Source organism: Megalobrama amblycephala, linkage group LG11 (assembly GCF_018812025.1).
Source record: "Megalobrama amblycephala isolate DHTTF-2021 linkage group LG11, ASM1881202v1, whole genome shotgun sequence".
In the NCBI taxonomy this organism is placed as follows: Eukaryota; Metazoa; Chordata; class Actinopteri; order Cypriniformes; family Xenocyprididae; genus Megalobrama; species Megalobrama amblycephala.
The window spans coordinates 16,436,587-16,460,371 of NC_063054.1; the positions used below are offsets into that span (position 1 = coordinate 16,436,587).

Sequence of the window (23,785 nt, forward strand, 5' to 3'; positions counted from 1 at the left end):
CAAACATGGCTTGTGTCTTAATTTGGCAATGTGTGCTACATGTTTTTTTTTTGTTTTTTTTTCCTCTCTCTCTTTTCTTTTTTTTTTTTATCAATGTTGTATTTCAGTTCACATTTTTGGCTTGATCACAATGATTTCTCGGTATGTTGCTGTCATTTCTGGTGTAGAAACAGCTGAGGTTTTGTTTTTTGATTGGATGAATCAGTGAGCAGCATTTGATAAGAGCTAGTTTAGGATGTTGTCCAACCTACATAAGATCCTAAAATCCATTTTTATTGGGAGCTCATGTAGGTTGGAGCATGTGATTTCTCTCATATTTGGACTGAGGGCAACAGTATGTCCTCTAGCCCAGCAGGTCCTCGTATTGCTTCCGGAAACAGTCCCCAGCAGGGAAGAAATCCCAGCACCTCTCCTGATACATCTTCCAAACATACGACTCCTGTAGTAAAAGGTTAGAGAAGTAATGTGAGAATATCGTTTATTAAATATAAGAATATACACTATTGTTCAAATGTTTGGGATCAGTCATTTAATTGGGGGAAAAATAAACTTTTAATTATATATATATAATTACATATAATACAGTATATGATCTTATATTCCATTAATTTCAATGGGCTTAGCAGATTACCTGACCAGTGTGTTCAGTCTCATCTTTGTTGATAAGATACATCAGGAAGAATCTGTTAAAAAGGAATGTTTGAATATTTAGATGTGTTAATTAGTTTATAAAGGAAGCATTCTAACAATGCAAAGGTTGTCATCAGATGGCATATTGTATGGTGTAGTACGTCATATAGAGGATTTACTTACAAATAGTTGGCCAGATTGTGCTCTTGTAAGGTATGGGTCTCAAAGCCATGCGGGGTTCTATCAAAGTAGTCATTCCCGATTCCACAGATGAAGCATTTTGTCTAGACCGAAAACAAAACGTTAAAGCAGGAACAGACTGCTGTTTTTAGACTTCACAGGAGGACGTGTGACAGCACTCACCTCCATGTCCTCTTTCACCTGCTCCTGCTGGTCTCTCAACTCACCGAAGGCATCAATGATCAAACCTGGTTTGAAAAAAAAAAAAAAGCATTCACTACTATCTTGGTGTTCTGAAGATGCAAAAAATATTGAGTGTGCGGTTATGATCGGTTGGGTAGTTTTGCTGCTATTTAAGAGCAGTGTTAATATAAAGAGTTTAATGGGGCATGTGCAGCAGTACCCTGAATGATGGCCAGCAGAATGACGATGACAAAGAAGAAGAAGGTGATGTCAAACAAGATGCGGTAGAGCTCGTAAGGGTCGCCAGCCGGGTCCTCGATTTCATCACCGATGCCGCCGCCAGCTCTCACACCCACGTACATGTGGAACAGGTAGCACTGAGGATTCATGAGATTTGTTTTAGTTCTAGCAAAACAGTTTAGGCAAATACAGTACAGTCCAAAAGTTTGGAACCACTAAGATTTTTAATGTTTTTAAAAGAAGTTTCGTCTGCTCACCAAGGCTACATTTATTTAATTAAAAATACAGTAAAAAACAGTAATATTGTGAAATATTATTACAATTTAAAATAACTTTTCTATTTGAATATATTTCACAAAGTAATTTATTCCTGTGATGGCAAAGCTGAATTTTCAGCATCATTACTCCAGTCTTCAGTGTCACATGATCCTTCAGAAATCATTCTAATATGCTGATCTGCTGCTCAAGAAACATTTAATGTGTACAATTGTACAAAATATTTGTGTACAATATTTTTTTTCAGGATTATTTGATGAATAGAAAGTTCAAAAGAACAGTGTTTATCTGAAATCTAATGTTTTGTAACATTATAAATGTCTTTACTGTCACTTTTGATCGATTTAATGCATCCTTGCTGAATAAAAGTATTAATTTTCTTTAATTTCTTTTCAAAAAAATAAAAATAAAAATTCTTACTGACCCCAAACTTTTGAACGGTAGTGTATAATGCTACAGAAGCTTTGTATTTCAGATAAATGCTGTTCTTTTGAACTTTCTATTCATCAAGGAATCCTGAAAAAAAAAGTACACAACTGTTTTCAACATTGAAAATAATCATAAATGTTTATTGAGCAGCAAATCAGCATATTAGAATGATTTCTGAAGGATCATGTGACACTGAAGACTGGAGTAACGATGCTGAAAATTCAGCTTTGCATCACAGGAATAAATTACTTTGTCAAATATATTTAAATAGTACACAGTTATTTTAAATTGTAATAATATTTCACAATATTACTGTTTTTTACTGTATTTTTAATTAAATAAATGTAGCCTTGGTGAGCAGACGAAACTTCTTTTAAAAACATTAAAAATCTTAGTGGTTCCAAACTTTTGGACTGTATATATATATATATATATATATACATATACATAGCAAACTCCCCAGACCAATGTTCAATTTTAAATCGAGCTTGGTCTGGTGATAGCCAGACAACTTAAGGGCTCTGTGGAATAGTACTTTTGAAAAAGAAAAATTTTTATATATATATGAGTAATTCCTGACTGTAGATTAATGCATTTCTGACACATTTTGTGATTGTGCAATAACGCACCCACACTAATAGTATAAGTCCAAGATGACTTCCAGATCATATAGAGTAATAAAAACATAATACAGTAAATCTTTATTCTAGCCCAGGGATCCTTTCCTTCCTTTCAAAACTCACAGTCATCATATCATCACACTTCATGTCAGGCGCATCCTCATCCTCGCTCTTGTTGTAGAACTTGCGGAAGAAGTTAAAAGCCACTACAGTGTATAGGTAGACCACAACAGCCAGCAGGCCCACGGTCAGCACCAGCTGTTCAAATCAAGAAGGCATTTTCATCAGATATGAGGTATTTTGGTGGTAAAGCTGTACTGCAGTCACCCCCTGCTGGATGACACTTGCCTGTTTGCCATTGTGAGTCACAGAAGAGAGGATGGTCCTCAAGGTCTTGAAGCCCATGGCAATGTCCAGCAAATGAGCAGCAAAGAAGAAGTTATTGTAATGTCCCAGGATCGACATGGTGGTGTACCAGATCAGGTAGAGGAAAGACTGGAGATGAAAGGCAAAATGTTATTGTCCTGGAATAATCTTCCTAACGTTGTCAAATTTGAACCATACTCACGTTGTCGGTCATCACAACCCCCATTTTCCAGATGTGGTACTTGGTATCAATTGAGCTCAACCTGTAATTGAAGCCAAAACATGACTGAATACTTTAATGCCACTAAAAATCAAATGTTTTTGGGTCCTGTCAGCTCACCAGGACAGCAGGGAGGCTTCCTTCACCACGGCCTCTTCAGTGGGATCAAAGTCCAGAGCACTCTTATCCAGACCCAGGAGTTCAGCTATGCGCTCTGCCCCGTACAAGTCACCGTATTTATTGATGACCTAAAAAAGACAATGAAAATTGGATATGAAAATAGTCTACTGAATACAAGCACCATAAATGAGTAACATGACAAGTCTATTGTGATTCTGCTTACCTTCCTCTTAACAAATTTGTCCCAGTAATTGTTAGGGAAGGACCTGAAAGACAGGTAAGTTAGTTTCTAAGTACTCAAATTCAGTGATAATGGATGTTAACAGATGCATGACAATAAATAATGGATGCTCTGAACGATTGATGGATTGTCTCATACTAATGAACAGGATGTGGGTAAATGGTTCTATAGTGTGACAAATATATTTAAGTTATAAATATTCCTTGTAGTCTCTCAATAAATATTAAATCATAAAAGTACCTCAAGTAATACTTTTAAAATACATTTTAAAATGCTGTTTAAAATAGTTTTGCATTGTAATTTTTTTATTTGTGAAAATGTTTTGATATGCATATTTATTGTAAATTCTAGCACAGACTATCAACTTTCTAAAGTACTCCATGCCATTGTACATACACTACCATTCAAAAGTTTAGGGTCAGTAAGATTTTTAATTTTAAAAGAAATTAATACTATTTTTATTCAGCAAGGATGTACTAAATTGATCAAAAATGAGAGTAAATTTATGTTACAAAAGATGTGGTGTATGTGTGTATGTATGTGGTGCTAATGCACACTGTTAACAGTACTGACAACTGCTATAGAAAAAAACGATATTTTTGAAACTATATTTCTGAATGCTGTTTGGTCGATCAGATCAGAAGTGGTCCACTTTCAACCACTTCCAGAGGTAATTGAAAACACAATCGACCGGATTGCTTTCGTAGTGTAGACGCTCATGTGATAGAAAGCGTTCGAACAGCCACAAAAGACCACCTATTCTTTGCCTAATGACCTAATGCATAAATATTATGGGAAGCACGCTAGCCGGACGGGGTTTAAACTTTGTCGGCCCAAGTTTGGTTTGGAGCCGAAAAATGTACCAAGCACAATGTTCTCTCACCATTCCAGATTTTTAACACGCACACACAGTGTTTGACATGGTCTTGCGGCTGTCAGAGCAGAAATGAAGGCTGTTGCTCTCTGTATGTTTTTCTGTCGTCTCCAGACACGTTTATATGTAAATTGCATGAACTTACTTCATCCAGTAGATCGCAAGATCTGAAAAAGTCCATACATTTACCCACCCATAGATCCTCCCCTCAAAGAAATCAGGACAGAAGTGGTTAAAAGTGGACAAAAGAGACGAATTAAAACACCAGGTGTAAACGTGAACGTGTCACCCTTGTCTATCTGATTGTCCAAAACGCATTTTAATACCAGGTGTAAAAAGGGCCCCAAGAGGATGTCAGAAATGTTTCTTACGGAGTTGCAATGACCAAACGATCCCACTGTCCTTTGATGTCATCATCAGACGGCTGCTCGGTAATATACAAACCATCAAACTCAAGCTTCCTAGCGACCTCCTTCTCCCGCTTGAACACGACTAAAGGAACCTACAGTGATGAGAAAACAAGGTTACATGGACACTGCTGTGCAGCATCTGGCTTCGATGTACTCTTAATCCTGATAAATATAACCAAAACTAGAGGAATAGGGATAAACCTTAAGGCAGTAATATCCAAAAACACAGAGCAAGGAGATGACCGTGTGTAGTATAGCCAAGAAAGTCAACGTGGGAGCCATGTAGCCAGTGTTCTCCTGAAGAATGAAGTATTCATATCCTTCATCATCTTCATCACCCTCCTCCTCTTCTCCACCCCAGGATCCCTCCTCCTCTTCCTCATCATCGAAATCTCCAGTCACCTTTAGAAAGTGACAATATTCAAATGTGTTAAAGAGCAACTATAAAATGACCAAATGTTTTTTGTACTACAAATGTCTACTTCATATTTATAAGCACAATTAAAGTTAATAGTTAATATTTGCAAGGCACCTTGTAGAAGAGCAGGATGAAGTTGATGGCGAAGGCCACAAACAGAGCCAAAAAACGAAGGTTGTAGAAATTACGAGCCAGGTAGTTCTACAGAGAAGTATTAAACTTCAATTTTTCATGTTTGCCACTTAAACAACATTTCATACAGGACAAAGAAGTTTAACTAAAATGTGAATGAAGCTTTTTCTTACCAGGAATTTGGTTTTGTAGATTTCAAGCCCTGCAAAGAAGCTGGCCATGAATGCTGGAGCTGCTTCTTTTGATGAGCCACGTTTGGCTTTTGGAGCTGGTTTTGCTGCTGCTGGTTCCTCAGGCGTTTCCTCTTTAGCCTTGTCTTCTTTCTCCTGATTCTCAGTGCTAAAAAACACTGCCATGTCAGAACATTTTGATAAAGAAATAATAAGACAATATCTTAATACAATAGTCAACTTACTCAGCTTTCTCTGGCTCAGATTCTGGCTTCTCTGCTGCTACTTTCTGTGTAAGAAAAAACAAAATACTTCGGCTAATCTACAAATTGTATGAAACACTGCAGTGCATCACATTTGATTGAAATATTAAAATAATAGAGGAGAAGCACCATATTTATGTTTTAAAGGTGCCCTAGATTCAAAAATTGAATTTACCTTGGCATAGTTAAATAACAAGAGTTCAGTACATGGAAAAGACATACAGTGAGTCTCAAACCCCATTGTTTCCTCCTTCTTATATAAATCTCATTTGTTTAAACGACCTCCGAAGAACAGGCGAATCTCAACATAACACCGACTGTTATGTAACAGTCGGGGTGTACGCCCCAATATTTGCATAATGCCAGCCCATGTTCCCAACATTATAAAAGGCATCAGACAAGGACAGCCAGTTAACGTCTGGAGCTGCACACAGCCGAATCATCAGACTAGGTAAGCAAGAACAATAGTGAAAAATGGCAGATGGAGCAATAATAACTGACACAATCCATGATAGCATGATATTTTTACTGATATTTGTAAATTGTCTTTCTAAATGTTTCGTTAGCATGTTGCTAATGTACTGTTAAATGAGGTTAAAGTTACCATCGTTTCTTACTGTATTCACGGAGACAAGAGCCATCGCTATTTTCATTTTTTAAACACTTGCAGTCTGTTTAATGCATAAACACAACTTCATTCTTTATAAATCTCTCCAACAGTGTAGCATTAGCCGTTAGCCACGGAGGACAGCCTCAAATTCACTCAGAATAAAACTTTAACATCCAAATAAATACTTTACTCACATAATTCGAAGCATGCATACAGCATGCATGACGAACATCTTGTAAAGATCCATTTGAGGGTTATATTAGCTGTGTGAACTTTGTAAATGCGCTGTAATATAGTCGAGAGCTCATGTGGCAGGGAGCACGCGATTTAAAGGGGCAGCGCCGAGTGTAAATCAGTGCATTGTTAATGATGCCCCAAAATAGGCAGTTAAAAAAATTTATTTAAAAAAATCTATGGGGTATTTTGAGCTGAAACTTCACAGACACATTCAGGAGACACCTTAGACTTATATTACATCTTGTGAAAAAGCATTCTTGGGCACCTTTAACAGGAATGAAATTGAGGATGTGAGGGATAGAAGTACAGTGGGATTGTGCTGTTGTTTAAAACATGCCAACTGTTCAGCTGACAAAACTTCTTTCCAAACACCATTCACTAGACAAAAGCTCCATGAAACAGTTGTGAAAATTACATGTGATCTAGAAACTTAAACGCTATTGTAAAGACTGCAAGTCTATCCCAGACAGCAACATAGTGTCGACCCAGATCCGGCCCACATCTGACACGCGTGGAATCCACATGTACCGGATGTGGGCCAGATCTGGGCCAACACTATGTTGCTGTCTGGATATCCCTCACAGCCTCATTTGAATTTGCGTAAAATTCAATTTGGTGTCTACAGTGACTACGGTCTATACATAGATACAAACCTGGCTTTTCTTCTTCTCGGCAGGAGCGCTAGTCTCAGTCAAGACTTCACAGACATCGCCCAGACCAGGTTCTGCTCCATGCTTGCCTTCTTTCTTTACAGCAGGGTTAAGTAGATCCATGATCATGTCCGCCTCCAGCTTCTCCGCACCAGCACCGGTCATCTGCACCATATCTGCCGACACCACCAGCTCACTGCTCTCAGTTTTTTCTGCTTCCAGTACATCGCCATGGATACCAAACTGTGTTGGATCAGGCATATTACCCAAAATATCTGTCACTTTCATGTTTTTAGCTCCCTCTACAAGACCCCCTCCAAACATGGAGGACCAAATAATATGAAAGAACCCGAAGATGATGCCGAAAATGCCTTTGAAAAACCCGGTGAAGAGCATCCAGAAGAAAGAGAAGAACCCTGTGATCATTTCTCTGATGGTCAGCTTTTTGAATTTCTTAAACTGCTTCTTCATACTCTTAAACGTCAGCATTTGACGGAAATTAGTCATGCTCTTCTTCACGGAGACACAAGCTGCCGTGAAGGCTGAGGCGGATTCAAGAGATGCCTCTTCCTCCTCAGACAAGCCTTCAAGCAGACTGTGCAAGTCTTCATCTTCATCCTCCTCAGGTCGTTCTGCGGCATCTGGCTCGGAGATTTGAGAGGCCAACTGCATCTCAAAGATGGTGTCCTCACAGAAGTTTACAAATAACTCCATCTTCTCACTCTCACCGCCTTCGTTTACCACATCGAAGATGAACTGCCGTTTGGACTCTTTGACTTGAGGCTTCTCCCACTGGGTTCTGCTAGACTCGCTGATCTCAAAGTAAACTCTCTCAATCCTTTTGGCACCGCCCATGATCTCAATACGGCCCAGGTATGGCTCAAAGTAATTGAGCACGCTTTCGGCCAGGTCTAAGAAGGTGGACAGGCGCGAGTCGTGAGGCATATGTTCTGATAGGTTAGTGAGAAGCACGGCCACGTTGAAGCCGATGTCTTTGGCTGGTTCATGAAAGCGTTCCACAAACTCCTCATAGTTGAAAACATCATTTTCATCTGCCTCGACACAGGAGAGAAGATACTCGATCTCAGACTGTGTGTATTGCTTCTGGCTCTCCATAGACTTATGGAACTCCTTCTTGGATATTACGCCTTTGCAATCGGGGTCATACTCCCTGAAGTTATCAGATGTAGTGAGGTCCTTTAGTTTAAGGAACATGTCAAAGAACTTGAGGATCATTTCCACATTGCTGGAGGACTCCACTAAAGTGTCGACCATCTGCTTCCCGATAGTTCCATTCACCACATTACCTGTAACATGCAGTTGATGCATTAACCGTTACTAGTCTCTCACTAGCTCCATTGTGATGTTTGAAAGGCCAATACACTCTCACCCTCTAGAAGAGATAACATCATGACCACCATATCCTTCTGCAAATCCATCAGTTCCTTCAATAACTCGATTTGACTAGAATCCTGAAACAAATAGACGATATTCAGTTTTGAGAGGCATCATCTTTGGTAAGAGCTAGACATTGGCGGTGCCCTGACGGGTTACCTGTGACAGTTTCATTTGCATGTTGGCGAAAACATGCAGAAATCCGACCACTGCATCCCACAACCTACTGTGTGCCAAACTCTGCTGATTCCCGATACAAGGGCCCTAAAAAGTGGAAATACAGTATTATGTAATGCAGACATCCATTGAAATCTAACATGTGCTGGTGTAGAGTTTATACTGTAAATTACCTGAATGTACTCAGTGAGTGAGTTAAAGATTTGTTTGGCTACTGCCAAAGCTTTGGAGAAGTTAAGCTGCCCAGCCTCATCCATGACATCTTTCCCAGAGTAATACCAGTAGAAATCACTTATGGATTCCTGGTGGTGAAAACAAGCACAACCAATACCAGAGACTGAAGTTGAGTAGATTAATGAGGATTCAGAGCTGTTCATGCTGATATATAAGTTAACACATCTACATATGTATTTAGTTTTTTTGTTTTACTTGTAGACGTAATAGGTAGTCCACAGTGCTAATGATGATGTTGACTGTAGTAGTGTTTCCAGTCTGTGTCCGCAAGAAGTTTTGGAAATCTGTTGAGGGAATTTAAAATGGAAAAAAGAAAACAGTAAAGAATAGGATCCGTGTACTTTTGCATCCATTCCTTTTTAGTTTTTTAACCACGTCGAGAAAAAAGGTTGTTGCATTTTTAAATGCTATGTTGAATAGCAAAGTTTAAATTAAAACCGAATACACAAATTTCATGCGCAGAAAATAAATATCGACTTCTTTTCAGATTTTTGTTTATGACGTTTTGCATCTTTATAAACAAAAATGGACAGATTAAAGTTGAAGAAATGTCAATTTATACGTTTTCTTTTGTAAAATGATTGTTTCTTCCACACTTTTGAGAGCCATATCTCTGAAACATGACAATGCTTGATTTTTAACCCATTCTTACTCACGAGGGGTCCAATGTCCAAGAGAATGCTATAGCATCCTGGCGACAAACGCGTCCAGTGAAGCGGGACATTCTAAGAAGTGCTTAAGGTGAAAAATGCTTAATGTGGCTTAATGTAGCTACTATTAAGACAGTACACACCTTATAAATAAAACATAGGCTATGTACAGACAAGCAGATGAAACCACACATATGAACCCAATTAATTACGTTAAGTATTTTCCTAGAAAATAAAATAGCCTACCATTATAACGCTTAATGCATTAAGACACTGATATTAAACGACCAATAAAGCTTTAGACAAGCAGGTCAGGCATGAAGGTAACTCGCTTCCATGTTCAGAGTTTTCCACTTATAGAAAACTGTTAGAAACGCTTAACAGCTGTATATCATTTATATTATTTTTTAATAAATAATAATCTTGCAGAAGGAAAATTAGCTTGTATCTGCTAATTCTATTCATCAGTGTTAAAATAAAAAAGGAAGAAACCGCATTTTCCATATTTCATTTCTGGTTTGAAAAAAGAAAAAGGAATGGATGCAAAAGTACACGGACCGTATTCTTGATATATATGTAATGCCTTGGAAACCACTGCTTTTCTTTTCTGTAAATTGTGTTTATTTAAATGTGACATACAGTAACGCTATCTATTTGGCTAACATAGGTTTGGAAACAGAATGGATCATGGAGTTATTTTTTTTAATTGCTGCAAATTAAAAAATAATACTATCATTATTAAAAATAATAGAAATTACGAGTCTTACCATTATTGTGGCCCTCGCACAGAAGTTGCAAAAACCTGAATAGATCCTTTGTAAACTCATCATTTTGAAGTACTTTGGAACCTTAAAAAATGACAGAGAAATGTAATTATTTCTGGGCCATATGGTTAAAGCAAAAGTAAATAACAAATTTACATCAGTCTCAAGCAAGCAGATGACTAGCACATATTTTGGGAGCTTGCTTCACTTAGGATGAGGAGCTTTAGATTGCAGGCTCGCAACTGCATCCCAAGAACTGACTGGAAAAAGAAAAGCTTGTCGATTAATACACAGAAATGGCAGAAATTTCAAGAAGCTGGGTAAGCGAGGTAACTTTCACAAGGATGGTGTACAGTATATGCTGGAGATACAGATTATACTGCAACTTGACAATAATAATGCCATATTTAGATTTTCATATACTGCACACATACAGAGGAGAACCTATTGTATTTATTATGTTCTACACAATGTCATACTTGTGAAAGTTAGTCATGTGAAGAACCAGCTTTGTGAAATAGCCCGATTCACAGCGTGGCAAAGCTCTTTGCTCATTTTGTAGATGGGGTCTAATCTTTAGCTGGGAGTACACCTTTTTTAACAGGTATTAATCTTTTTCAACAAAGTATGAGTACAGAAGTTTCATAATGTTCACATGGAAGATAAAATGTTCTCATTAGTTTAGTAAAGGGGTTAGGTTAATGAGCCTGGCTTTAGTCTTAGTTCTATCTTAATTCTGTGACAGCATGCATTAGTGTCTACAAGCCAGCACCGAAGAGTAGTGCATTCATATTACTAGTAGCAGGGGAGGAGAAAAGTTTCAAGAAATGGTGACATGCCAGAGAACAGCATTAAGAAATGAGTAGCTAAACTTTATTTACCCCGCTCTCTCATGTTGACTGCAATCCAGTATAAAATGATGGAAAACAAACAAAGAGAGCAGACATAAGCAAATGGAGAGAGACTAAATTTCAGAAAGAAAAAAGAAGAGTCATTGAACTTTTAGTGTGAGGATGGACATGCAGTTACAGATGTAGACAGAGAAAGACTTTAGACGTGTTTCATGGAATTTAAGACCACTGGTTTTTAATTAGATGCAAACTAAATTTGGACCACATAGTGTGTAACACATACAGCAAACTATTCACTAGGATTGGACAAGGCTTTATTTGCTTAGTTGTGAGTATGGAGACATCCTGCAAAATCAGTAGTTAAAGAAGGTGTTAGTATTATTTGCAGTGCAGTAGTTTCGATCATGTTCTGTATCATACTTGATATCTGACGCCTTTCATATAATATCCGATGTAATATGTAATATGGCTCATAAAATAAAGCTATTAGGTTAAACTCATCAAGCCTTTCAAGAATATGTCTAGATTGAATTTCACCACAAGGGTTAAGGTTATAAAATATTTTGTATGAAAAAACTGCTAGTTGTATAAAATACTTTTTCATTACAGTTTAAATGAAATAAATAAATAATATAAATAAATATAAATACGATAAATTAATAAATTAAAATATATAATATAAATAAATAAAATTAAATATTAAATAATAGAATTTGTTGTTCCACTGTTTAATATTATTATTATTATTATTTTTTTTAAATCTGGACGAGATGATTCTCATTATTCACAGTAATTATAATCTAATGAGAAAAATTGTTGGAAATAATAAAAATTGCAAACATCTAGACGGATTACAGCATGGGGGATACTTGTCAAGAAACAAAATGTCCACAATGCAATATATATATATATATATATATATATATATATATATATATATATATATATATATATATATATATATATATATAAAAAAAAAATAGATAAAATGTTTCATTTAACCAGTGTTCGCATTTCTTTATTTTTGTGCACAGCATCATCACACCACTGTGGTCCTTCATTTCACCTTTGAAGATGAAGCCCTTTAATTACTGCATAATAAAACATTTAATGTTAATGGCATCCCATAGACATTTGACATTGCATGAGAAGAATACTGCAACTTCCACTGTTGCAGTGAATCCATGTACACACATTAACAGTGCACTTCACAAAGTTATCAGGGTGTAGCATTTGCCAGCTAGCCAAACAAAGGACCAGAACTGGTACCACTTTCAATCCTGTACAGTACTCTGCATATACATAAACACAAAACTTATGTCTGTTTTGTAGTATAATGGCAGTAAATATATTATGCAGATGTTGTTATCAAATACATTAACTAATTACTCATGGTATTCATTAAAAAATTGCAAATAGAGAAGAATAAAGCTTATTGGCTTACTTGACCCCTCTTCAGTCACCATTCCAAGACTCTCTGCCTTATTTTGCCTTTCAAATGCATTCAAATCCAGCACACTGCCAGAGGTATAGAGAAACAGTCAAAATTAATAATCACAGTAGGGCAAAATGGACAATCAATGCAGGTCTGTGTTAACACCCACCTGCAAGACATCATTAATCCAGATAAACTTTTAAAGAAGCCGGCATCTCGCTTCTCCTTCAAATAATCCAGCATTTTCTAAAGAATTATAAATTAAAAGTATTTACTGAGCTCAGTATCCTCTGTGGGACAAAACTAACATGATATGCCCGGTCAAGCTCTTTACCTGCTGGACGAGAACATTGCCTCCATTTAGGATAGAAATACCCAGTTTTAGGGTGTCAGTCACCATAGGACCAAGTCGGCCTGCAATCAAACAAATGCTGCTAGAGAAAATCAATTGGATTAAGACGTTTGAGACAGCAAAAGCAGGTCAGAAATAGAGAAGTGTGTACCTTTACTGGCACTGATCATCTGTAGCACCATTTCAGCAGCCCCACGGGCATGAAGTCTGGCCTGCTGGTACAGAATCTTCTGCTTCTCCATTTCTTTTTCCTGTGAGAAATGACAAAAGCATTAAAGTTTACCACATTATTGCTTACAGTTCATGAAACATCATATGCATTATTTTTTACTCCAAATCTTTTTATTGATGTTTTGTGTGACAATAAGTTAAACAGTAAGACATTGTCCATTATTTATCCCTTCCATGATTTAGACATTCCGACTAACTCGAGAAGCAAGCAAAGAAAGAGAAAAGGTAAAATAAAATTAAAAATAAGTTCCTTCTAATAGCTGACAAATACTATTTGTTGTCAGTTAACAGTGAGCAAGGTAGGCCTTTAATGTAGTTCAAAAAGGGATCCCAAGTCTTATAAAAGGATTTAAATGCACCAGAGAGTGAGAATCTTTACTTTTCAAGTCTAAAACAGTAAAAAATGTCCTGTATCCACCTGTCATGTGTCATGATTCCACTTAAGAAGGACAGCCCATCTGGCCAGGATTGTAATAAAAGCAACAACCTTGCGATCTTGGGCTGTTAAAGCGGGTCTAGAGGAAACCCCAAAGAGGGCTAGCAAGGGATCAAGGTCTATATTAGTGTTGAGAGATTTTTTAAGTGTGTCAAATACACTGAGCCAAAAAGTTTCCAACTGCGGACATGTCCAAAACGTATGCAGGTGGTTGGCAGGTGAAAGTTTGCAACGGTTGCAAAAATGTGGCCAATTGGGCATTGGTTTAAGTGTGCTCTGAATAATATTTTACACTGTAGTAAACCATGCTTGGTCAAATTGAAGAGGACTTATTTTTTAATTCAGGAACTGAATACCTCAAAAGTTTTTTCTTTTCCCTCCTCTTCCTCTTCTTCTTCATTCTCGGCACAGCTCTGTAAAATAAAATATTGACTGATTGAATATTGACTCTTTAAAACAATTACAATATCATTTAGAAGGATTCATTAGATTAAATACAACACTGACTTTTGCCATCATGTCAGCATATGCAATATAGAGAGGATCCTCTTCTAGGAAACTACAAAAACACAAACACAGGTAGACAATCAGTTGTTTATCCAGTATTGAATGAATACATATTTACTTCTAAATACATCACCTTCTCTCCGTCAGAGCATTGTGACTGAAGTGAAGGATGAGCTGATGAAGAGGGTCTGGCTGAACTTCAGCTTGCTCTTCCTCTTCTTCTTCTACCACAGTCATATGACTTTTCTGCAGGAAGAGCCACTGAAGTTATAAACACTGCACTTCCCACAATCTGTTGATCACCAGTTTTCTCTCTAACTCTGTTTGACCCCAGACAAGCAAATGTGTCATTTTTTTTACTATAATCAGTGGTCTAATTTTATAAAACTAGGTTTATTTGACACCTGTCATTTATATTTTTATAAGCACACACACCAGTCAAAATCTAAATAAACCAAATGACAATGCACTAACACACTCTGACACTTCAATCACCCTCTCACTCAAGCCATGCTCATCTGTTTTATTACCAGTGTTTTGCTAAATTCAGAATTTAAGAATTAGCTCCCTTTTAATTAATGAGTGTGAATTAATGAGTTCAACTGGCCACGTCCTAATGGATGATTAATTGGAATTGGAATTTTGGAATTACAAGAAAAGCAAATTATTGAATTGCAATACATAGATTTTCAACATAGAGACAGAGCGCATTTAGGCCACGCTCACGCCGATTGGGGTGGGGGGGCAATCCAACCATCTACATTGACTTTGTATAGCGTGAGGCTGCCTTCTTGTCATTTCTGGCTTATAACAAAAAACAGAACAATGTCTTAAAGCTGCTATGTGACATGGTGTACAGCAAACAAGCTAAAAAACCCAGAACTAAGTTTTTATAAGCTGTCGACCCCAAAAAACCTAATGTTTAAGGACTAATGTGGAAACAGGCAATGAGACAGAGCACAACGGGTCATATTACTATAAGAAATACATTGGAGGGGAACTTAATCGGCGACAGGTTATGCTAAACAAACAAAGAAAAAAACGTTCATTATTTTTAACCATGTCAAATAATTATTTCACCTTATAGTAATATGACCCATCTCACTGCCTGTATCCACTTTTGTGTCCTTAAAAATAGTTTTTTTGGGGTCGACAGCTTATAAAAACTTAGTTCTGGGTTTTTTAGCTTGTTTGCTGTACACCATGTCACATAGCAGCTTTTAGACATTGTTCTATTTTTTGTTATAAGCCAGAAATGACAAAGAGGCAGCCTCACGTTATATAAAGTCAATGGGGACTGTTGGGTTGTTTTCCCCCCGGTGGGCATGGTTTTCAGATTATGACGCGTTTCGCTCTGTCTCTATAGTCACACAGCATAGGTATTTCATGTGTCCAACACAACAAAAAAAATGTTCAAGAGCAGATCACTTCATGGTGTCTGAAAGTCATCGTTATCTATTATCTAATGTATCTGGAAATATCTCATGTTGCGTGTGTGATAACATTTATGGATAATGAAATGTATAAAAAATCTATGAATTTCTATAAATTCTACTTCCTTACAATCAAATTATAATTACTTTCTGCATCTTGCTTAACTTTTTCAAATTAGGAGCTAAATTCTCAATTCTAAATGATGCACAACCCTGAACAAATAACTTCTGCATATTACAAATCAAACCATTACATCACATACATAAAAAAACTACATAAAATCTATTCTCCTCACTATGAGAATAAACATGAAATAAACACGTGGCACTCTATGCAAATTAGTTTCATTCCAGTCATTTTCAGCATTACGACTCCAATACTTTGCTTCCTGATCTTGTGACAAGGAGCTCTGGATTTAAATTAGACATGCAGTTATTTTACACAAAAACACATATAAATGTAATCAGGATCAGTGTCTCTCTGTTCAGGTCCCGTGAAGCCATCAACATTTTAAAACTTCAAAGAAAGAAACTACTGTTATGTTAATTTATTTGCATCAGACATGCTGCACAACTGGGTTAAATTTGTTGGATTCGGGACATCCACTGGGCCTCAGCTGAGAAACACTTGTTCAGATGACATAGTGGTCTGAGCATGGTCAATAGGGTCTGGATGGATGCTCCAGAATTACACAGGAACCAATGACCAGCTCAGGATAAACATGCAAATTCACATGGAGACACACGGCAATGGAAATGGCTATGTGAAATGCAGTGTTAAGTGTTACATACTGATGTAAATGTACTTGTTTCATTATTAAATATATATTAAATATTGCACTAAAAGGGTGTCTTCACAAGATTGTAATAATGAGCGCCCAATTATCAATGTTTACCATTAATAATAATAATAATAATAATAATACAAATTTATTCCAGAGTTATGTTAAATACTTTATTAGTGCTTAAAATATTTCTAGCTCATTAATGAATAAATATATTCTTTTTTAAGACGCACAAATCAGGTGGGTCGATTTAGAGCGCAGACTAAACTTTAGCTGAGACATGATCTCTACATGAGGTGAACATGCCACCGACTCTCACAACAGAGACTTACGAAAGAAAGACGACACCCAAAGAACAAAGCAGAGCGTCGCGGGGAACGTCCGCCCCTCTTACCGCAGCTGCGCTGAAACGGACTGCTTTTCTAGTGAGATGGCGGGGACTGAGGCTCAGCCGAAAATCATGCATGCCTTGGCTGCTGTGCCTCGGTCGGTAGTGTGTCACGTAACCAGCAGAGCTGAACACAGGCCAGGATGAGTACATGAGGCGGGCAGAGACGTGCTCCCGCGCCTGAGCAGGCACGGTGCTGGCCGCAGAGCATTCGGCCGCCGAGAAGGCACCAGCGGGCACACACAGCACACGGGGCAGCGCTGATGCCAGCCCGGTACTTACTGCCAGGTCCTGCACTAGCTTCTCCTCAAAGGAGTACTCCTCTGTCTCTATCCAAAGTCTCTGATAGCCACTGAGGAAGAGGTTAATTGAGCGATGCCTGAGGAGTGGGGGGGAGAGGGAGGTTAAGAGGAAGATGAGGGAAGGAGGTGCATTCTGTGGTGTGGGAGGAAGATGTACAGTCCATGGCCTGATCTGACTGGTCACCTTAATGAGGACGTCCATGAAAGCACAGCTACCATCTAAATGATCATTGTTGTATAAAGACTTATCGCAAAGAACTCTCCAGGTGAAGAAACTTCCACCCACCCTGTCGCTACATAAAGTTAAGAGACCCGTTGGAAACAGAAGGTGACCATTCAGAGTGGCGGCGCTAACTGTATGCTTGTGCTGAGCCCTTAGCTTGGAGAATGGAGGAGGAGGAGGAGGAGGAGGAGGAGGTTGGGATCATGAGTTCTCTTAGTCTCACATTACCGTTAGCATGGAGAACAGACGGTCAAAGCTGGAGGTATGGTACACCTTTTCCAGCCAAACGTACCGATAGCCATTCAGGAAGTAATTATTATTTTTGTATCTGAAGTGTGTTATGGAGACAATAGAAAGGGAGAGGTTTTAGGAGGAGGAAGAAAGGAGCACGGAAAAACACCAATAAAAACACATTTAAACAATGATACTAGAGCAGGGGTCTCTAACCTTTTTTCATTTGGGAGCTACTTTTTAAAAATCAGTGGCTGAGAGCAACTCATGTTATACAATACTTAAATCTCTTAGATAGTGTATCATAACTCTCAAATTAACAATCAACTGATAATTCACCTGAAAGAGTTTTTGTATGTTGATACAGCTCTGCACTGATAAAATGATAAACCTCAAATTTCAACCTTTAAATATTTTTTTATGAAAAGTTAAAATGATACATTTAAAGGTGCCCTAGAACTAGTTTGAACAAGATGTAATATAAGTCTAAGGTGTCCGCTGAATGTGTCTGTGAAGTTTCAGCTCAAAATACCCCATAGATTTTTTTAAATTAATTTTTTTAACTGCCTATTTTCAGCCATAATTACATATGCAACGATTTAGCGCGAGGCTCCTTTAATTCTGGCGCTCCCCCCGCCCACGAGCTCTCGACTGCCTTAAACAGCATTTAAAAAAACTTCACACAGCTAATATAACCCTCAAAATGGATCTTTACAAAGTGTTCGTCATTCATGCTGCATGCATGCATCGATTCCTGTGAGTATAGTATTTATTTGGATGTTTACATTAGATTCTGAATGAGTTTGAGGCTGTGCTCCGTGGCTTAAGCTAAAATTACACACTGTTGGAGAGATTTATAAAGAATGAAGTTGTGTTTATGAATTATACAGACTGCAAGTGTTTAATAATGAAAATAGCGACGGCTCTTGTCTCCGTGAATACAGTAAGAAACGATGGTAACTTTAACTACATTTAACAGTACATTAGCAACATGCTAACGAAACCTTTAGAAAGACAATTTACAAATATCACTAAAAATATCATGATATCATGGATCATGACAGTTATTATTGCTCCATCTGCCATTTTTCGCTATTGTTCTTGCTTGCTTACCTAGTCTGATGATTTACCTGTGCAGATCCAGACGTTTTGCCCTTGCCTAATGCCTTAACATGGGCTGGGATATGCAAATATTGGGGTAGTACATATTAATTATCCCGACTGTTACGTAACAGTCAGTGTTATGTTGAGATTCGCCTGTTCTTCGAAGGTCTTTTAAACAAATGAGATTTATATAAGAAGGAAGAAACAATGGAGTTTGAGACTCACTGTATGTCATTTCCATGTACTGAACTCTTAACTATGTCGAGGTAAATTCAATTTTTCATTCGATGGCACCTTTAATTATAGGCATTTTATCTGCTCTATAAACAATTCATAACCAATTCTCCATTGGCTACCTTATTATCCGAAGAGTTGAGATTATTAGAATGCACATTAGCTTATTTTCCACTCACTGGTTAAAATTAAAAAACAAACATTTGATCAGATTTTCACATTGGTCTTAACAAAAACGTCACAGACAGATTGAATGAAAATGTAAATCTACTCTCTGACAGTAGGTGGCGCTCATAGAAGAGCAGAAATAGAGCTGTTTCCCAGGTAACCTCTGTAAACAAAGCAGCACTGCGCTTATGAACACTACTTTATTAGGCATTACACAGAGGGAAGATGAAAAGCAAATGCCATCGAATGCTGAGCCTGTGTGAGACTGTTGCTAACTTTGCTTAATGCTGAACAATATTTACCACATATTTTCCAGATCACAATAATTAAATACAGTAACAGTAATATTTGTCTTTAATCATCCTTATACAAACAACGAGTGCATCTCAAACAGCTCCCTAGCTTCCCTAGGTCGTGAATCAGTATATCGCGAACACTAATTCAGGCACTGGTAAGAACAGTAAGGATCCTGGCTCACTACACATTGGGACACTGATGACTATTTCCAACAGCACTTAAAATGGCTGAATCCCTGATCAATGACTACAGAACTAGTGAGCTGACACTCAACATTTTCTAATCCTGCCTTGTAGCTTGTAATTTGATGATGTGCTTAACTGAAACTTCCCGAAAGTTTTTTTCCACCTAATGTTGGTTGTAATTCTGTTATATTGTAATTACATCTGCATGTTCATAAATAAATGTAAAAAAAAAAACTCATTGCCGATATGGCAAATACTTAGCTAATACTATTTTAGTCTATATTAGCTGACATTGACTGGATGAAAAGTATGTTTTGGCAAGCTACAGTACCTCCAATCAGGCCACGAGCTACTGGTAGCTCGTGAGCGACGTGTTGGAGACCCCTGCACTAGAGGGAGTAAAGAATGCATTCAGATGCATTTGGAAGGAAGGAATAGCTATCAAGGAAACTTTCAGAAGTATCTAATGTCCATTGAGTCAGTACATGTTAATGCTGAATGCTGTGAATATATATTGCAAAGTTGGAATTTTAATACAAAGGCTTCCAATGACATACCTTGGTAAGTTGTAGAGTGGTGCCATGCGGAAACAGGCCACCACGGCACGCTTTCTTTGCTTTGACAGCAGCTTCTGAAACACCATCTTCTTGTTCCTAAGTGGCTGCTCAACCTGCGAGTGAAATAAATGAAGTATAGAGTATGCAGAATTTAACATTAGCCTAGATTAATAAATACTGTTAAGAAGAGGAATAGGTGGATTGGGTGGATTTTATTTTTATGCCTATTGTACCTGTTCAAGGTGGTAGACAGCAGCGGAGATGCCCTGAACTCTCTCCACATTTTGCTCTGGGTCTGGAGGTCCCTCACTCTTCACCACAACATCTTTATAGAGGTTCAGCTGCCACTGCACCGCTGGATCTGCAGACTGTGACGAGACAAGAAACACCAATAAGTCAACGTCAACATTTCAGCATCTAATCATGTATGCATGTGTTTCTCCAGACCTTCTCGTGAAGATGGAGGTTCTTTCTCAGGTAATCCTTAACCTCATCATCTGTGTCTTTCTGTTAAAGGGATACATTGTTAGAGGCTTGTTGGAGATCACTTATAGAGCATAATTAATACAACAAGACATACACTTACCAGACTATAACGGATCTTGGCGAGGGAAATGAGCTCCTGGTCTCCAGGAGTGCACATGTTCAGGCCAATGGGCAGCATCTTCTTGTGAGCTGCTACAATAAGGGAAGTCTGGATGGAGTACAACTCTCCTCTTCTTTTTTTTCCTCTTCTCTCTTGGTCCTGACCTCCAGACTGGTTTCACAAAGCAATATCTTAAACACATGGCTCTATAGCTCTTATAATAGCTTTTTGTTTTCATGAAAACGTGTTTACTGGGTATTTAGCTCACAGCTTTTGGGTCCAATTTATTATAGCTGGCAATTATGTTATGAAAAACACTTGCCTTTGACATCTTCGTCTTGCTGTCTCCAGTAAGGAATGCCAGGTTGTTAATTTCATTTTGCACCACAAAATTTTGCTCTTCCCTTTTAAAGTTCTATGAACAAAGAGCAGAAACAACTTTTGGAAATCTTGAAATATTTGCAGGTCTTTGAAATTATTCTTTGGAGCAATACAGAGAACTTACATGAGATTTACACCAAAGGATGAAAATCTCTGACACCATTTTGAAAAGTTCATTTGAATCTGAATTTGGTTCCTTCAGCCATTTAGATCTAGATTGTCAAAAGAGAGATGGTCATTGTTTTGGAAAGCTGACATTTTATTTTCTCTATATTCCAGAAATAGGACTTTTATTTAATAAATATGTAAATAAAACCATAATCAATAAAAATATTCAAAAATTTTAGCAGCTCGCACTTACAGTAGGTCTTGGCATAATAAATACCTGTTGTTGTCCACATAACGAATGAGCATTGGATAGAAGGCATACAGATCCCTGCAGAGAACAGCAAACTCATCCAGAATCTGCAGTTCAGCTTCCTGAGTGTCTGCCCTGCTTTCAGCCCTCAGCAGCTCCTCCTCACCCACTATCTTCACTGTCTTCTTCTTCAGTTTCTCCAGCGTAGGCAGGAAGTGCGCTCTCAGGAGATCTGCGCTAGCCTTGCTAATGATTGGTTGGGTGTATACTACATAGGAGGGAGTTTACAGATATTTGAGAATCGTCCTGATATTTTGCAGTCAACCTGTATCAAAGCTGGCTAATCAGCATTTCCAATTCAAGTTCACCCTCACCTGCAAGTCTTTTCATCCAGGGGGCATTATCAATGCCAAGGTTGTTATTGAGAATCTTGAGGATATTGCCCAGGATGAGGCTGAGATGCTCAGATGTGACAGTTGTGCAGCAATTGGCACCAGCTGGGGAGTTGTCTGGACCTTTTGCCCACCAGTAAGACAGGTAGTTACACAACATGGGCAGGATGACCTCGATGACCTGTGGCATCTCTGTATAGCGTGCTCCAGATTCAGAAATGTCACCAATGTCCTTCATTAGGCCATCCAGATGAGGCATCTCAGGACACATCTCATCCACGGTGTCTGGCATGCTCAAAACTGTAAAACATTCAATATTAAGGCTGGGAGTTTTACAAATCATATTTTTCCTTTAGAAAAAGAAATATACCATTGTCATCAAAAGACCAATTTGCCTATTATGATTGGCTGCAAATAAACCATATTTTCATTGTATGGTTTCTTACTGAATTCCAAATTATTTAAAAGAGTCTTAGATCCTGCCAAATATACTCACTAGCTCGTTCTCTTGGTGTCTTGGTGTTAAAGACAGATTGGGGATTGTACATATTTAGGTGGGGTTCCAGGAAAGCAACAGGCATGGCTCCAACCAGAGTAGATAAACATTCACCAAGCGCTGGAAGCTGTCTGTAAAAACCCAACACAGTGGTCTCAGTTTCAAGAAATGAATAGTTCCCTCAGAAAAAAAAGTTCCCTCAGAAATACAGTTTTTTGTACTTTTCCACATAGATGTTCTTGCCAGTGCCCAAAGAGTACAGACTGGTCAGGATGCGGTAACAGGACAGCTGAATGTCATCCACTGAAACATACAAGAAAAAGTGTTTGAGGAATACAATCATTTTAAGTGCAAAGATGTTGATGTAGGCATGCAATCCATTTTTTTTCATCTACACTAGATGCACTGTATGTTTTTGATTCACTAAAAAGAACCAATTCATGAGAAGTAACATCATATCTCACTCACATAGCAGCTCTGCTCCAAACTGGTGTTGGGTGATGTGCTGAAAGAGAACCGTCAGGATGGGCAGCAGGGCCACTGAGGTGTAGCTGATGATCTGGGTAACGCCCTTCATCTGAGTGCGTGACTGACCCAACTTCCCTAGCTTCAAGTTCTCCAGAGTCTTCTCCAGATCTTCCGCTGCATTCTCAAATAACGTCCTGACACCAGCCTTTACCAGCTCCGAGCCAGACTTCATCACAGTCCTACGGTAAGAACAGAATCATATCAAAACAACTGAGACATCAACCACCATTGACTTATTCATGTTGCACTGAGATTTTGCTCACTACCTGAAGTCCAGTGAGCGTGACAGGATGTGTAAGCAGCTCACCATGGTGGATGAGTCACTTCCTGAAAGAACAAAATCAGTGAAATGAGGTACGCCAGGCAAAATGTTTTTTTTTTTTAAGAATTTGAATGCTTTGAGATGTCTTACCAAAGAGTGAAATCCTATGTCTGACAAGGGCTGCCAGCTTACAGAAAAGACTAAAGAAAGATTTATTTATGTTATTATGATTATACATAAAACAATCCTTGCGTCCAAAAATGCACACTTCCCTGCTACGCAGTATGTGAAAAAGTATGTATGTCAAATGAGTAGGATGTGCAAATCCTCGGTTTTGATGAAACACCCAGATGATTTAATTGATCTGCTTAATTTATATTGTGTGCAACCAACTGATGCTGTGCTGTCCCATAATGTCACAGGAGCCGTTGAGCCTTCAGATTCAAAGGTTAAAGGTCCCGTTTTTCGTGTTTTTTTGAAGCTTTGATAGTGTTTATAGTGTGCAATATAACATGTGTTCATGTTTCGCGTGTAAAAAAAAACACAGTATTCTTCACATAATTTACTTATCTGT

The 23,785-nt window shown here is 38.0% G+C and overlaps 1 protein-coding gene across 4 annotated transcripts in view; it reads right to left on the bottom strand.

Moving 5' to 3' along the window:
• Nucleotides 1-90: 90 nt before the first annotated feature.
• Nucleotides 91-23,785, bottom strand: part of ryr3 (ryanodine receptor 3) — a 99,398-nt gene continuing 75,703 nt past the window's right edge. For 2 of the 4 annotated variants that reach the window (XM_048206335.1, XM_048206333.1), the window contains 43 exons: nt 23,362-23,411; nt 23,216-23,276; nt 22,890-23,128; nt 22,643-22,724; nt 22,422-22,552; nt 21,908-22,225; nt 21,561-21,801; nt 21,300-21,387; nt 21,117-21,209; nt 20,795-20,965; nt 20,656-20,715; nt 20,442-20,576; nt 20,209-20,321; nt 17,190-17,286; nt 14,435-14,547; nt 14,302-14,353; nt 14,151-14,207; nt 13,279-13,378; nt 13,110-13,189; nt 12,945-13,021; nt 12,785-12,858; nt 11,371-11,388; nt 10,493-10,573; nt 9,271-9,359; nt 9,015-9,143; nt 8,824-8,928; nt 8,660-8,741; nt 7,273-8,576; nt 5,755-5,798; nt 5,513-5,678; nt 5,322-5,408; nt 4,991-5,191; nt 4,751-4,881; nt 3,488-3,530; nt 3,265-3,392; nt 3,127-3,187; nt 2,907-3,053; nt 2,682-2,816; nt 1,214-1,370; nt 994-1,058; nt 814-914; nt 632-683; nt 91-439 (listed from right to left, as the gene is read on the bottom strand). In XM_048206335.1, the coding sequence (XP_048062292.1) occupies nt 344-439; nt 632-683; nt 814-914; nt 994-1,058; nt 1,214-1,370; nt 2,682-2,816; nt 2,907-3,053; nt 3,127-3,187; nt 3,265-3,392; nt 3,488-3,530; nt 4,751-4,881; nt 4,991-5,191; nt 5,322-5,408; nt 5,513-5,678; nt 5,755-5,798; nt 7,273-8,576; nt 8,660-8,741; nt 8,824-8,928; nt 9,015-9,143; nt 9,271-9,359; nt 10,493-10,573; nt 11,371-11,388; nt 12,785-12,858; nt 12,945-13,021; nt 13,110-13,189; nt 13,279-13,378; nt 14,151-14,207; nt 14,302-14,353; nt 14,435-14,547; nt 17,190-17,286; nt 20,209-20,321; nt 20,442-20,576; nt 20,656-20,715; nt 20,795-20,965; nt 21,117-21,209; nt 21,300-21,387; nt 21,561-21,801; nt 21,908-22,225; nt 22,422-22,552; nt 22,643-22,724; nt 22,890-23,128; nt 23,216-23,276; nt 23,362-23,411 (5,854 nt within the window). In that variant the 3' untranslated portion in view covers nt 91-343. The remainder of the gene's footprint in view (nt 440-631; nt 684-813; nt 915-993; nt 1,059-1,213; nt 1,371-2,681; nt 2,817-2,906; nt 3,054-3,126; nt 3,188-3,264; nt 3,393-3,487; nt 3,531-4,750; nt 4,882-4,990; nt 5,192-5,321; nt 5,409-5,512; nt 5,679-5,754; nt 5,799-7,272; nt 8,577-8,659; nt 8,742-8,823; nt 8,929-9,014; nt 9,144-9,270; nt 9,360-10,492; nt 10,574-11,370; nt 11,389-12,784; nt 12,859-12,944; nt 13,022-13,109; nt 13,190-13,278; nt 13,379-14,150; nt 14,208-14,301; nt 14,354-14,434; nt 14,548-17,189; nt 17,287-20,208; nt 20,322-20,441; nt 20,577-20,655; nt 20,716-20,794; nt 20,966-21,116; nt 21,210-21,299; nt 21,388-21,560; nt 21,802-21,907; nt 22,226-22,421; nt 22,553-22,642; nt 22,725-22,889; nt 23,129-23,215; nt 23,277-23,361; nt 23,412-23,785) is intronic. The other 2 variants (XM_048206336.1, XM_048206334.1) reach the window with 1 other exon arrangement.